Here is a 13,405-nt window from a genome sequence, read left to right as displayed (position 1 = left end):
GCCCGCGGTCTCGCCGGCACCTGCCTCCCGTCCCGCTCCCTTACCGCGGTGAAGCGGCAGAAACGTTTAATGCGCTGCTGAACTTCATTTAACCCCAGCTACGTGGGCTGTTTATGTGAGGTCGGTGCTGTCGGGTTCCTACCAGACCGCACGGTGCAGCGGGTGTCGCAGGCCCTCCAGGGCGGTGCAGGGGAATAGAACGCGTGTTGTCTTCGCCTTTTGCGCGGGGGGGTTTAAGGCGGCCCGTGGGAAGCGCGGGTGTGCCATCCGGGATGTCTGCTGTTAGCGCAAGGCGGGCAATTCTACATCAGAAAGTGCAGGAAACACACCGGTTCCTCACGAGCAGAAATGATGCTTCACAGGCTACCCTTGTGAATGTGCTGAAGTACCATATAGTGATTAGCGGTGGACGATGGGCCATGTTTGTATGTTTGTCCGAACCTTCTAGAAGAACAATTGACAATGCTGAGTGCTACAGAGCAAACTGAACTATGTTCTCTCTAGCACACGATGTGTCTTTGCCAAAGTGGACTTCTGGAGAACTTGCTTGTCGTAACATACCCTGCTATGTATGCCTCAATGTTTGTGAGTAACCGAGTGGTTTTCTGATGCTGTAGTAACTTGAAAAAGATGTGATGACATACTCCTGTGAGAAGGGGGAGCATGACCCTTTCCCTTATCATGCCACCCCTTTAGTGCAGTGTGTGCTATGAGCAAGATAATGTGCTATGAGGAGCAGAGTCCAGGCAGGCTGGCTTCCTGGAGCTCAGCCCAGCCTGCAGAGTCTTTTCTAGACTGTTCCTTCTTCTGGATCTTTGTAGCTTGGACTCTACTGACTGTTCTTTTTTTTTTTGGTGTTCTGCCTCAATTTTGGCTGTAATTCTAAGCTGTATGTAGCTTCTCCTGCAGGTTGCCACCTGTGGAAGAAACTGTCTTTTTTCTGTAGATTGCCAAGTTACTACAGGGTAAACTGAGTAGCTCGCTACCGATTTGTGTGTTGGTAGCCTAGAAGTGAATCAGTAATGCCTGTTTCCTTGTAGCTGTAAAGAAACACAGGATCATTTTGACCTGATTATAAGTGAAGTCTTATAATTGCTTAATCATTGTCAGGTGGAAAAAGGATTAGCTCTGGGTTTGAATCTGGAGTCTTGTGTGTGACTTAAATGCTAAGCTTATTGCTAACTAAATCATGCATTATTTGTGTGTGTGTATAGCAGCTGTGTTTAAAGTCTGCCACGTATCACTAAAGTTACTGTTCATTGTGGCACATCAGAACCTCGAAACTGCTTCTCTGAAAGTAGCTGAAAAGGGGAGTGAGGGGGTATTGTTTCAGGAACATGTGACTGCTTAAACCTGAAGGTGGCAGCAGTTATAATCTGTATCAGATAATGCCTAAATACATCTTCAGGTGTGTCATGTGGGAAGAAAGAGGCTGTTATTTAGATTAGTTCCAAATTAAGTTCAGCTGCAAGCAATTATACAATTCGGGTAGATTGTGGAAACTCTTAAAATTCAGTTGTTTGTCAGACAGGCACGATGTTCTGAAAATTGAAATCTTGATACTGCTTTCAAACAAGATGCTGACTGGACAAAATATTGTCCCGGGAAAACTATTAGAATGGAGTGTAAAAATCCTTAGAAGTGAATTAGGATGCAGCATAATGAGTAGTAGGAGAAATGTATTTCCTGGTTCTGTGGAAAGGCTTTCTTGCAACAGATGTTAATGAACATATTCTTCCTATTCCAGTACCCTTAAAAATGTTTGCCAAGTATTCTGTGATGCTTCTTGAACGTCACTACTTGTTAAATGATATATCCTCATTTTAATAGACTTTGAAGTAGAATTTTAGGTAAATACAAGTCCGTTTTGTTTAAACGGTTGGTAAGCCTTGCCTGTTGGGCTTGCTTTTGGAGTAAGCTCATTTACTGAATTCAGCCTGTGGAATGCTGTGGCTGGGGAAAGCTTGAAGCCACTGTGAGATAAGAATGGGATACTGTGAAAATAAAACATGACATCAGCCCTCTCCCTCCCCCCATTAACTGATAACGCTATGCAACTTCCTTCAATAACTATTGTGTGATTTGCTTGCTGGTAAAGTGGCTTGCAGATTTGATCTGTAGCAAGAATGTTAATTTGTATTATGGAAAGAATGTTAGACTGATATGTCTGTGTCATGGTGTTTACTGTCAGGAAGCTCTTAATTACCTCAGGCTGGTGTATGGTGCATTACATAGCATCAAAACAGCAGCAGTGGTTAAAATAATTTATTTTGCTATTTAGAAGAACTTACCTGCTGAATTGTGTTCCAGTCTTCCTTACCCTTGCTCTGCTCCCTAAAGGAGGGAACTAGTGTAATTTTGCAATGTTTTTCATAACTAGACATTCCAGTAATGGTCTGATGTTAAGTTTCTTGCAGTGATGAGGTAAGGCTTAGTGCTAGCCTGCAAGGATTTCATTTTCTGATTGAGATGCACAGAAAATGGATTAAGTTCCAGGCCAGTTGTCTGGTCTAAGGACAATCTGAATGAAGGTAAATGGGATGCAGGGTTGCTGGCTTCAGTTCCCTTATATTTCTGTGGGTGGCCTGTGCTGAGTCTGACCCTGCATACTTGGTTTCCTTACAGACTTGCTGCTAGTCTTGGAGTTGGTATCAACCTTATGAGGTCTGCTGTGAACAATGGTGGTCTGTAACTGTAGTCAAGAAATGGTGTTACCTTCTGTGACCCGTATCTCAGCAGTGAAGTGTTCAGGCCCACTGCACCCTCAATACACGGGCTGGGGAATTACACCACTGTTTTGCCTCAGTAACTAAAGAGTCAAAATAATTGGCTTAAGTAAAACACTGTTTATACTTGTATTTCAACTCCTTTATTTTCTTCCCCCTTCCAAAGAAGTACCTGTGCTGACACCTCTGCAAACCTGAGGAGGTGGCCTTAAATACAGCTCACTAATATTTGGAGGAAGCATCCTTGTTTGAGAAGCTGTTTTGGGAACTTTGTACTTTCTGTTAATATTTTTCTTCTAAATGTTCCTTGTAACTGTTTATGTGGTTCACTGACCAGCACTCTCTGCACTCTGTTCCAGGGCTTGCTTGTGAATAGCTCAGAGTTCCCCATCTGAGAATTTAATACAGCTTTAATAGTGGTAAGCCAAGGAATGAAAATTCTTTGCATCTACTCTGGTGGATTTCTAAACCTGCAAGAATTGAGAATTGGGAATCTAGTCTCTCCTCTGCTGTGAAGAGGATAATGCAGCTTGTTCATAATACTTGGCTAATGACAAGTAAGATTATCTCAAAAATCAACAGAAGTTGATCATCCAGAAGTTCCTGGATGAAAGTGGGAAGCTTGCCTGTTGAAGGATGAGCCACTCATATTGAAATGTACTTTTCTGGAGGAAAAAAATAGCTAATTGTGGAGAGTCGAGCCCATATGTTCTTTGTCCTCGAGTCTGAGACAAGTAAGAATGTGTCTGTGTCAAACTACAGTGCAAATACCCTGTTAAAATACAAAAGGTGAACCTTCTTACTACTTTTTAAGAATGAGCTCAGTTTAGAGTTTATGAGGTGGGGTTCATAATTTAAGAGCTGCATGAGGAACTGATACAGACTGATCTGCACAGTACTGCCTGTTGCTGGCAGGTGCTGTAGGGTCTCTTGGGGGAGGCCTGTCTGAGAAGGGTGGGAGCAGTAGAAGGAGAGCCAGAGCTGTTAGGCCTAAAAAGGGCTTGGGGGGTAATTGGGTAGAGACAAAACCAAAATCATGAGATCCTTTCCCAGCTCTTAACCCTTCACTGGAAGAAATGTGTGCCTGAAGGGGAGATGCTGAGAGAAACGAGCATCTTCCTGGAATGCGGCTGACCCCTCCTTTCCAGACCCTGTTCCATCACTGTCAGACTGATGTTCTGGGATCATAAAACTTAGTTTTTCCCTGATTGCTAGGAAGCCTTGAGCTGACTGATGCAAATTCATTGCTCTATAATCTGATAATTCAGAGGGGTTATTCTGACATACTTCAGTTTCACAGAAATCAATAGAAGCTGAATCTAGAAGGGGTAGGAATAGATTGTTACCTTGTTTGCTCCCTTGTGGTGAGCAGGGTGAGCTGGAATGTGTCTCAGTTGTTTTTCATAAGATGCTCGGTGTTCATCCCTTAGGGGAGGGGGAGTAAGGTTTCTTGTGGGCTCAGAAACAGAGGAAGGATCTCTTGTTTTGATTTTGAGGTGAATGCTGATTTGAGGGCTCAAGTCTAGATTCTAACCTTTGCCCAGAAGTGGAGTAAATGAGGAGTAATAGTGCAGGTAAAACAGTGGCTGAAGTGGTAACTAGATTTTTATTTGAACTGAGACTAGTTAAATTCCACTGTTGGAGTCCTGTTGAGTTAAACTTCACAGTATTGCTGCACAAGTAAAATTCAGTGAACCTAAAGCTTCTTGAACATTACATGCTAATGGACCTGGTATTGGAAGATTTTGGAGAACATGGCATTCTGCTTCTTTGTGGCTGGACTTCTGTGGGGAGGACACTGATACAATTGATGTTAGCATTCCAGTGTATTATCTTAACTTGTTCTCCTGGAGAGATTTCAGGCTACTGAACTATGCTAAAAATTTTTACCAACTTTGGTAGCTGTTTTACTGTCTTTGTTCTGCCAAAGTATTATTAAAATGCCTGGGTGAAAACACAGAATCTTATACTTCATTCAATATGAAGTGTTTGTATACAGAATCCCTAATTCTGTTACGAAAGACGCTTTCTCTGTAGTATGTTTTGTTAGGTCTTTGACAGTGGTACAGCAGGACATTCAGAAGATGATGTGCCTAAGAATTGAGTAAATAGTTGTATAACTTGCTTATGGACATGATGTAACTGCTGAGTAACAATGCAAATACAATGACATCTTCTACTTTAATGGCTGTTTGTCTAAATTTCAAAATGCTTCTTAAAAGGAACTGAAACCTGATAGGTCTGTAAAAGATACCTCACTTGACCATATCGAAAGGCAAACACCATCAATGACAAATGAAACTGTCACAGTTAAATCCTACTCATTGTTTTCAGTACCAAAGGTTGTAAGACTTAATTTCCAGTGGTTTGGAGAAAACAGTGATGTGCTTAGATTCCATGGTATGTTTTTCACTTTAGCTATCCCTTTTACTATTAGTTATATCATTAGAATTATCACTGTGCTCTTAATCTAGAAAGGATTTGGCTGTTTTAAAGTTATGATTATGTTTTTTTTAAACAGTAACGTAATGCTTATTAGATTGTCTGATCAGCTAGCTTCTGTTCTTCCAGCAATTTGAGCTATTTCTGTGTTTACAGGCATGAAGCCACACACTTAAGTGATTCCATTTAAACCTTTTATTTAACATTAATACTTGTGTATTGCTTTACAGCTCAGCATGATAGAATTTAATAAACTTCATAGTGAATATGGCTTATAACAATTTTTAGTGGGCTTTCTGTTAAGCATTAAACAGTTCTGGTAATGTATATAAGGCTTTGTAAATTTCCTGCTTTCTTAGTGTTAGTAAATCTAAAGCTGTCCAAGGTGCAACTAGAAGAATAAATCTGTATCCCCCCTGATGTTGCCTCCCTGCCCCAAGTTAAATTAGGTTGAAGCTGGATGTTGTGTTCTGCCAACAAACTCTCAACAGAGTATTTTAATGTGTTCCTAGAATTACAGCAATGCATTAGCCAGTATTTTCAGATGCATTTAACTTTTGGGGTGGAAAGAAATTGATTTAATCTTAAAAGTGCCTGAGCCAGAGTTTGGGGAAGCTTTAATGTACTAATGTACTCTCTTGATTCTGTAGACTTAATCTATTTTAGTATGAAGTCCTTTGTTTTTCTGTTTTACTTAACTTGTAGATGGCTTATACATCCATACTTCTGTCTCTCTGAAGAATGCTGTGGATAGGTTGAAGGAGGTCCAAGTGAATATAGTAACTCAACTGTTTCAGTTAATAAGTATTCCACCCTTTCTTTTTCATTCCCACATTTTAATCAGATACGATAGCTATCCACTAATGTAGCACTGGGCAGATGCAGGGGTAAGGGAGCAAGAAGAGGGAAGGAAATTTAGAATTGTGATTCTCAAAACAGTACTAATTGGCTAGTGGTGGTTATTTCCTGCTGTGTGGGAACATGAATGTGGTGAGCAGTTCCAAGTTAGCAATCTGCTTCTGCTCAAGGTGGGTTACAAACACTCGTGAACTAGAAGTTTCAGCTTCCTTATTGGGGTACAGCATGTCTATGGCATCTTAGTTGCATTACAGTAGCTAAAATGCTAGAATTCAATGTTTGAATGCAGTTTCTTTTCACTTCTTGCTGGAGCTCTCAAGTGTGATTCAACCCTGTCAGTAGTTCTGTAGTAAAAGAATCTACATGGCTGCCACTAAGTGTTTTAAAACTAGTTATTTGTGGTGTGTAACTCATGAACCAGGAACCGAAGACTAGAATTTCAATCTTTTCCTGTGATAATTTGTCAACTGAAATGATTCTTAAAGTACTGTAGTTGCTTGTGTGTTTTTTCAGGTGTGGGCAATTATTTAAGAGCTACATCAATCATACAGACAGCAGGCTTCATAAGCTCAGGTTTTCTGTGGGAGCTCCCCTCCTCCCATAAATCTCTTCCTCCTGTTTTGCCAGGGAATGAAATGTTGTTTCTAATTCCTTTCTAGACAAAGCTTATCAGTTTTTTTCTTTGATGGTGAGATACAGGTTTCTAGATGAGGAGGATTTGTGGAATATGGTGTTCTCTCCCGCTTCCTATTATGGGAAGAACTCTTTGGACTTAAAGATTATTTTTTTTTAAGCTGAAAAGGTGGCAATATAGCTATAGCAATTGGAAACACTTGTGCACTGCAGTTTTGTCTCTATAGTCTCATGCTTGGTTGCCTTGTGTCAATGTGTGCTTTTCCCTGATACAGTACGTGGTATGCTAAACCTTCTCTATCACTGTCTTGGGGAGGGTCATAGCAGTCTCTTCTTCTGCTTGACCACATACTGAACATGAATTCACCAAATAAAAAGGCACATGAAGATGCCTCAGTGGGCAAACCACATTAAAATGAGAGCTTGATTTGGAAAGTACCTTGAGAGACCATATAATCTAGCCTCCTAGCTTCACTATGTCCGTTATCACCTCTAGTAGAGGTTTGTCTAACGGATTCTTAAAGATTTACAACATGAGATGCTTGATAGCTTTGCTAAGCAATCTAAAGCATGTATTCATCTTCTCTTTTTGAAGGGTGTTCCTGATCTGTAATCTGTGTCTGTTTTCTTCAGCTAAGGCCTATTTCTTCTATAGGTGTGGAAAAAATGCCCTTCACTGAGAGCTTGATCCATCTTGGGGAAAAAAATTCTTACCTGTTTCATGCAGTTTCTTCAGCATAAACAACATCACTGCATTTCATGTTTTGGATCCTGCTTCCAGGGCTTTCTTGTCTTTCTCACTTCAGATTCTCCTCCAGTCAGTTCATCTCGCATGAAGTGCTGCACCCCAAAAGGGATGTAGGACTCCAAAATAAGTTTTGCTGTGGTAGTCTGTTTTGCAGGTTGCACATGTGTGTTCATACAGCCCTGCTTGGTGCTTGACTTGTATATATAATTAAATTGTCACTGATTCATGTTTGGACTGTAAGCTGCAGTCATTTAAGATCTTACTTGGAATTGTGGCCTAGCGAGCTGTTTAGCTGGCAGGGTTGTGGTTTTGTGTTCTGTGTTTTTTTTTTGTTTGGTTTTTTTTAGCTAACTAGTCCTGCTTATTAAGGTCTGTCTTAGCCCTGATGTTCTACAGATCAGTGATGAGAGAGCTGTGTTCCTGTAGTAGACCTGGCACTGGGCTTGTGTTGCCTTTTCTCCTTCCCTCACCACTGGCTGAGGCAGCCCACAGCTTGAACTTGCATTGCAGCTGCCTGCCAGGATATGTTTATAGCAATCATCAGCTGTGGAATTACTGGTGATCATCCCATTTACCCAGGCACTGTGGTAGGATGATCTTGTGAAAAGCTGTACTTTTTCTAGGTTTGAAGTCTTGTAATTACTGAATTTGGCTAATCTTTTGAAGGTGTCAATGAACAAATGTTTTCTTCCCCTTTGTGTTAGCAAACTTCGTATCTGTGCTCCAAAGAACACTGTTTTGGGACTGCTGAATTAGTATTCTTTCATAGAAGCTCTTAGTTTTATTGTATGTTTTGAAAGCAGATGAACAATTTTATCTGGAATGTCAAAGGAAAACTCTGCTTGAGGCAGTTATCTGCCACTGCTAAACTTCAGTAGCTCAGGATGAGGTTGTCCTAGCTGTAACTGGTGAGAACTTTATAGTGGAAATTGCTTGCAGCTTTAGCTGATCATGTTTGTGTTTAGCTCTCCAAGGGAGCTCTCCTTGTGCCTAATTATAAGGAGGGATCAGACTGTAGATCAGTTAACAGACTATAGATCAGTTAACAGCATAGCTGAAACTCAAAGGCTATCTAAAAATCAGTGGGAGTTGGGTGTATGTTTTTCCACTCTATTAAACTACCATACAATCATTTCATGTCTCTTCCATGATCTACAGAGAAAGGCATTTTTTAGTACCAGTACAGCATTAGCTAGTAAGGTATTATAAAGTGCTACAGAACAAGCATGAAGCTCATGCTAAGCAAATAACGTGCTAGGTATAATTTTACATTTAAGAAAACGGGGGAATACTGATTGTGTAAGGGTGGCTTGCTCAAATTAAAGTGCTGCTGCTGTTCTCACCCTTTCCTAGGTCATGTAGCTGAAATTGCATGAGGGAATCATGCAACTTCTGTTGATTCCTAAGGGAAGCTGGATGAGGGGAAAAGATATAGAACAGACTAGTTAATTAAGCACTTGTAAGCCTGTTGATCTCAATTCTTCTGAATAAAATAATTCTGAAGTTATTCCAGAAGGGACCTATGAGGGTTTTTCCTATCCTTGTGTCTAGGATGTGTCATAGTTTGGTTTTTTTTTTATAGAGGGTTAGAATTGAGGAAGCAAGCAGTTGAGGGTCTAGTGCCTCTAGAGATCATCTTTTCCCTGTGACACACCTGGTGATACCTTTTTCCAGTGCTTACAGGTTGGGTTTTCTGTCTCCAGTCACTTTTTTGCTCACTGTTTTGCCAAATGTTATGCATCAGCCTGACCTCAGATCATTGAGACTTTTTCCATGGTAGTAGAGATGACCACAAATGATGCATTTCACAGTGGCTTTTTAATTATGACATGGATATTCATATCTCCTTGATATACCTGTTTCTTATAACTTTCCCTGGAAAGTTGAGGATTGCCTTACACAAGGGTTCCTGTTACACTATCTGGGTGTCTCATTGATGTGTATCAGGCAGTAGTCCTTACACAGGTGAGTATTAGCACTTAAATGAGTGTACTGCAAAAGCATCAATGTCCTGTGATGCAGTAGAATCTGCTGTAAAGAAGCTGTTAATTTGTGTCTCTTGGCTTGTTTTAGATCTTAGCAGTGCAAGTTAGCTTGTATTTCAAAGTGGTAATAATGTAGATCTTAACTTCCTTGTCTCTGAAGTTTTGTCTGAACATATCATGCATTGTTAGACTCCAATACCTGGAAGGCCTAAGGAGGCATTATGAAGATAACTATGTAATTGGGAATCATGGAATTGTTTAGGTTGGAAAAGACCTTTAAGATCATCAAGTCCAACTGTTAACCTAGCACTGCCAAGTCCACCACTAAACTGTATCCCCAAGTGCCACGTCTACATGTCTTTTAAATACTTCCAGGGATGGTGACTCAACCACTTCCCTGGGCAGCCTGTTCCAGTGCTTGACAACCCTTTCAGTAAAGAAATTTTTCCTAATACCCAATGTAAACCTCCCCTGGTGCAACTTGAGGCTGTTTCCTCTTATCCTATTGCTTGTTAAAGGGGAAAAGAGACTGACACCCCCCCCCCCCCCCACTACAACCCCCCTTTCAGGTAGATGTAGAGAGCGATAAGGTCTCCCCTCAGCCTCCTTTTCTTCAGGCTAAACAACCCCAGTTCCCTCAGCCGCTCCTCATAAGACTTGTGCTCCAGGCCCCTCACCAGCTTGGTTGCCCTTCTCTGGACACGCTCCAGCACCTCAATGTCTTTCTTGTCGTGAGGGGCCCAAAACTGAACACAGTACTCGAGGTGCGGCCTCACCAGTGCCGAGTACAGGGGAACAGCCACCTCCCTGCTCCTGCTGGCCGCGCTATTTCTGATACGGGCCAGGATGCCTTCTTGGCCACCTGGGCACACTGCTGGCTCATATTCAGCCGGCTGTCGACCAGCATGCCCAGGTCCTTTTCCACTGGGCAGCTTTCCAGCCACCCTTCCCCAAACCTGTAGCGCTGCACGTGGCCTTGTTGAACCTCATACAACTGGCCTTGGCCCATGAATCCAGCCTGTCCCGATCCCTCTGTAGAGCCTTCCTACCCTCAAGCAGATCGACCCTGCCTCCCAACTTGGTGTTGTCTGCAAACTTGCTGAGGGTGCACTCAATCCCCTTGTCCAAATCATAGATAAAGATATTAAACAGAACTGGCCCCAGTACTGAGCCCTGGGGAACACCACTTGTGACTGGCCACCAACTGGATTTAACTCCATTCACCACCACTCTTTAGGCCCAGCCATCCAGCCAGTTTTTTACCCAGCAAAGAGTACACCTGTCCAAGCCATAAGCAGCCAGTTTGAGGAGAATGCTGTGGGAAACTGTGTCAAAGGCTTAGTAAAGTGCAGGTAGTCAAGATCCACAGCCTGTCCCTCATCCACTAAGTGGGTCACCTTGTCATAGAAGGAGATCAGGTTAGTCAAGCAGGACCTGCCTTTCATAAACCCATGCTGACTGAGCCAGATCACCTGGTTGTCCTGTATGTGCTGCATGATGGCACTATTCATGGAAAACCTTTCTGAATAACTTCTGAGTAACTATAGTTACCTTCTTATTAGTTAGGCATGCCATTGACTGCTTACATCAAGACCTGAAATTGCTTTTTTCCTTTTAGACAAGGGGAATCAAACTGCCCCCTAGGTATTCCCAAATATTGTGTTTTAACAGATACCTTGTATGATACATTAACCATTCTCCATATGTATTTCAGAAAATCTCCTTGGAATATCTGAAGTCCATATGGCTATGTATGATGAAGATATCTTGAAAAATCCCTTTTATTTGGCCATTCAGAAGCGGCGTCCTGATCTATGCAGCAAAGTTGCAGAACTCCATGGTATTGTAAGTATAAATAAGGAGATTTATAAGCTGCTTATTAAATAGTAGCTATATGAATTTAAATCAGATGCCTGCTATGACACATGTAAAGATTAGTGCAAGCCTGCAAAACTTGGAAGTGAAGCAGAGCAACTTTTAGTTGAAGTTGTTTGTTATTTACTAATACGGACTTCTTGGTATACTGCATGGTAGTTAAAGGTCAAAGTTGGTGGTGTTTCTAAACTTTACAGGAAGCTTATTTTCTTTGCTCTGAACTAAAGTTACATATTCTCCTGCTTGCTTGTAACTTACAATGGGATTGACCTTTTGAAATCCCTGGTGGACAGACAATCAGTCATTTCTGACAGCATTTTACATAGCAAAATAAGGCAATTAAACTGAGCTGGAATAAAAAATCCAGTCCTTAAGACTTCTAATCTGGGTAGTCTGCAATTAGTCTTCATCCAAAATTAAGTATGTGGAGACTCTATTGAACTTGGAGGTTATTGTTACCTGATTATAAAATAAGCTTTAAGTTGGACAGGGTTCTTTCAATTGAGTATTAAGCTGGTGATGTGAACAGCTGAAATGCTGTTCACCAGTTCTGTCTGTATTCTGACACGATTTCTGAAAGCTGAGTAATGAAAGAACCATTTGTTTCATGCTTCTCTTCCTTGACAATGAGATTTATTTCTTTCCAGCATGTATACAGTGTTTGTTATATTCATAACGTGTTGCTTTCTAATTAAGAATTTGTCTCAAACTGCCAGTCTGTTGGTGTGCAGCAGACCCAAGATGTTTCTTATCTTAGATCTTTTCTTCTTCTTTCTGATGGATTTTCATTTTAATTTGAAAATATACTTCACTTTTATTAGCTGCCTAATTAAGTCATTCAGGTGACTGGTGCTAAGTAACTTAAGATTTCATCTCTATCTCTTAGTATTGTTTGCTTCAGTTACATGTCATCCTTTTTCAGATAAGTCACTAAATGAAACTTCTAGGTTAATCACTGGACTGTGTGTCTATTGATGGCCTTTCCTTTTTATTTATTTAAACAAAAGCACCTATAGTTGCTATACATTTGCTAGTAAATGTTTATAAGCCAGATTCAATTGCTTGCCTCTAAAGGGTGAAAGCTATTGGTGTTTAGCTGGCGATGCATGGCATTTCTCTCTAAAGCATGATTTAACTTTTTCAGGTGTTAGTTCCATGCAAAGGAAGCCTTTCAAGCAACAGTCTTTCTACTTGCCAGTTTGAATCTTATGTTCTGAAGCCACTGGAAGAAAATTTCCAAACCTTAAATGGAAAGGTATTTCTGTTTTGATATATGAATGTGGCTTGGGGACACTCGCTGCAGTTGATAACTGATAGTGTGAACTAATGGTTACAGGAGAGGTAGCTAGGAGTTAGAGCTGATTGGCAAAAGTAGTATGTTGCCCATCTAAGCCAAGGTTCTCGGGGATATGCTGCTTTCTAGAAGAAGCTGTGGTTTTGGCCTGTACATAAGTATAGTTGTCCTGTTCAGATGGTAACACTGCTTCTGATTTCAGTGTACTACTTTGGCAAAGCAAATTTGTCAATTTATCTGTGTTTTGTGGCTGTTAAGAATTTTGTTGTGTGGCAGAAGGGCCTTTGTCACTTAAGAACTGTCTCTCTAGCTTTCAGGCAAATAGTAGCCTGCCTATATTGTATGCAGATGGGAGCTCACTGAGGCTTAAGACAAAATTAGGGTGGTGTTGAGTTGTATCTGAGGCCTGATGCATTAATTCAGTTCAGTAAGTAGAGCAGAAACTGACTAATATAGCAGCGAGCCATGGTAACTAATGCTAACACTGCATAGGATCACATTTTCTTCACTTGTAATTTTGCAGTACAGTCTGAGATCTTGCACCTGTTTGCAGGCTATTGTCTAGATCTTCCTACTGCAGAGGTCCTCACTAGAGTTGCTTGAGAAGATAAAGCTGAGCATGAGAAATGTAGACAAGATGTGTGGTGTTCTTCTGAAGCTGGACTTAGGCCCCAGTTCTAAGTTGTTTTTCAATTTCCCTTCTAAGTGCTCTAAAACTGCAAATAGTCACTTAGACCTTGCAGATTGTCTGAAACCTCCTCTAGTAGTAGACTTGTAAATAAAGTAGGTATAAGCAAGGTTTAGCTAGCCATCTAGAAGGAATCTTTGTTTCAGGGTCTATGCA

At 41.1% G+C, this 13,405-nt stretch overlaps 1 protein-coding gene across 9 annotated transcripts in view; it reads left to right on the top strand.

Annotated features, from left to right (window-relative positions):
• The first annotated feature begins 6 nt into the window (after positions 1-6).
• ANKRD27 (ankyrin repeat domain 27 (VPS9 domain)) overlaps positions 7-13,405 on the top strand; it is a 50,488-nt gene continuing 37,089 nt past the window's right edge. For 7 of the 9 annotated variants that reach the window (XR_775489.1, XM_010585093.1, XM_010585096.1 and 4 more), the window contains exons 1-3: positions 3,327-3,405; positions 11,100-11,237; positions 12,412-12,522. Coding sequence is in view for 8 of the 9 variants with exons in the window: in XM_010585093.1 (XP_010583395.1) it covers positions 3,382-3,405; positions 11,100-11,237; positions 12,412-12,522 (273 nt within the window). In the remaining variant the exon portion in view is untranslated. Of the gene's footprint in view, positions 121-3,326; positions 3,516-11,099; positions 11,238-12,411; positions 12,523-13,405 lie in introns of those variants that run through there. The other 2 variants (XM_010585095.1, XM_010585094.1) reach the window with 2 other exon arrangements.

The sequence above is a fragment of the Haliaeetus leucocephalus genome, unplaced genomic scaffold (assembly GCF_000737465.1).
Source record: "Haliaeetus leucocephalus isolate CR32 unplaced genomic scaffold, Haliaeetus_leucocephalus-4.0 Scaffold92, whole genome shotgun sequence".
In the NCBI taxonomy this organism is placed as follows: Eukaryota; Metazoa; Chordata; class Aves; order Accipitriformes; family Accipitridae; genus Haliaeetus; species Haliaeetus leucocephalus.
Note: the sequence above shows the minus strand (reverse complement) of the source record. Positions and strands in the feature narration are given on the sequence as shown.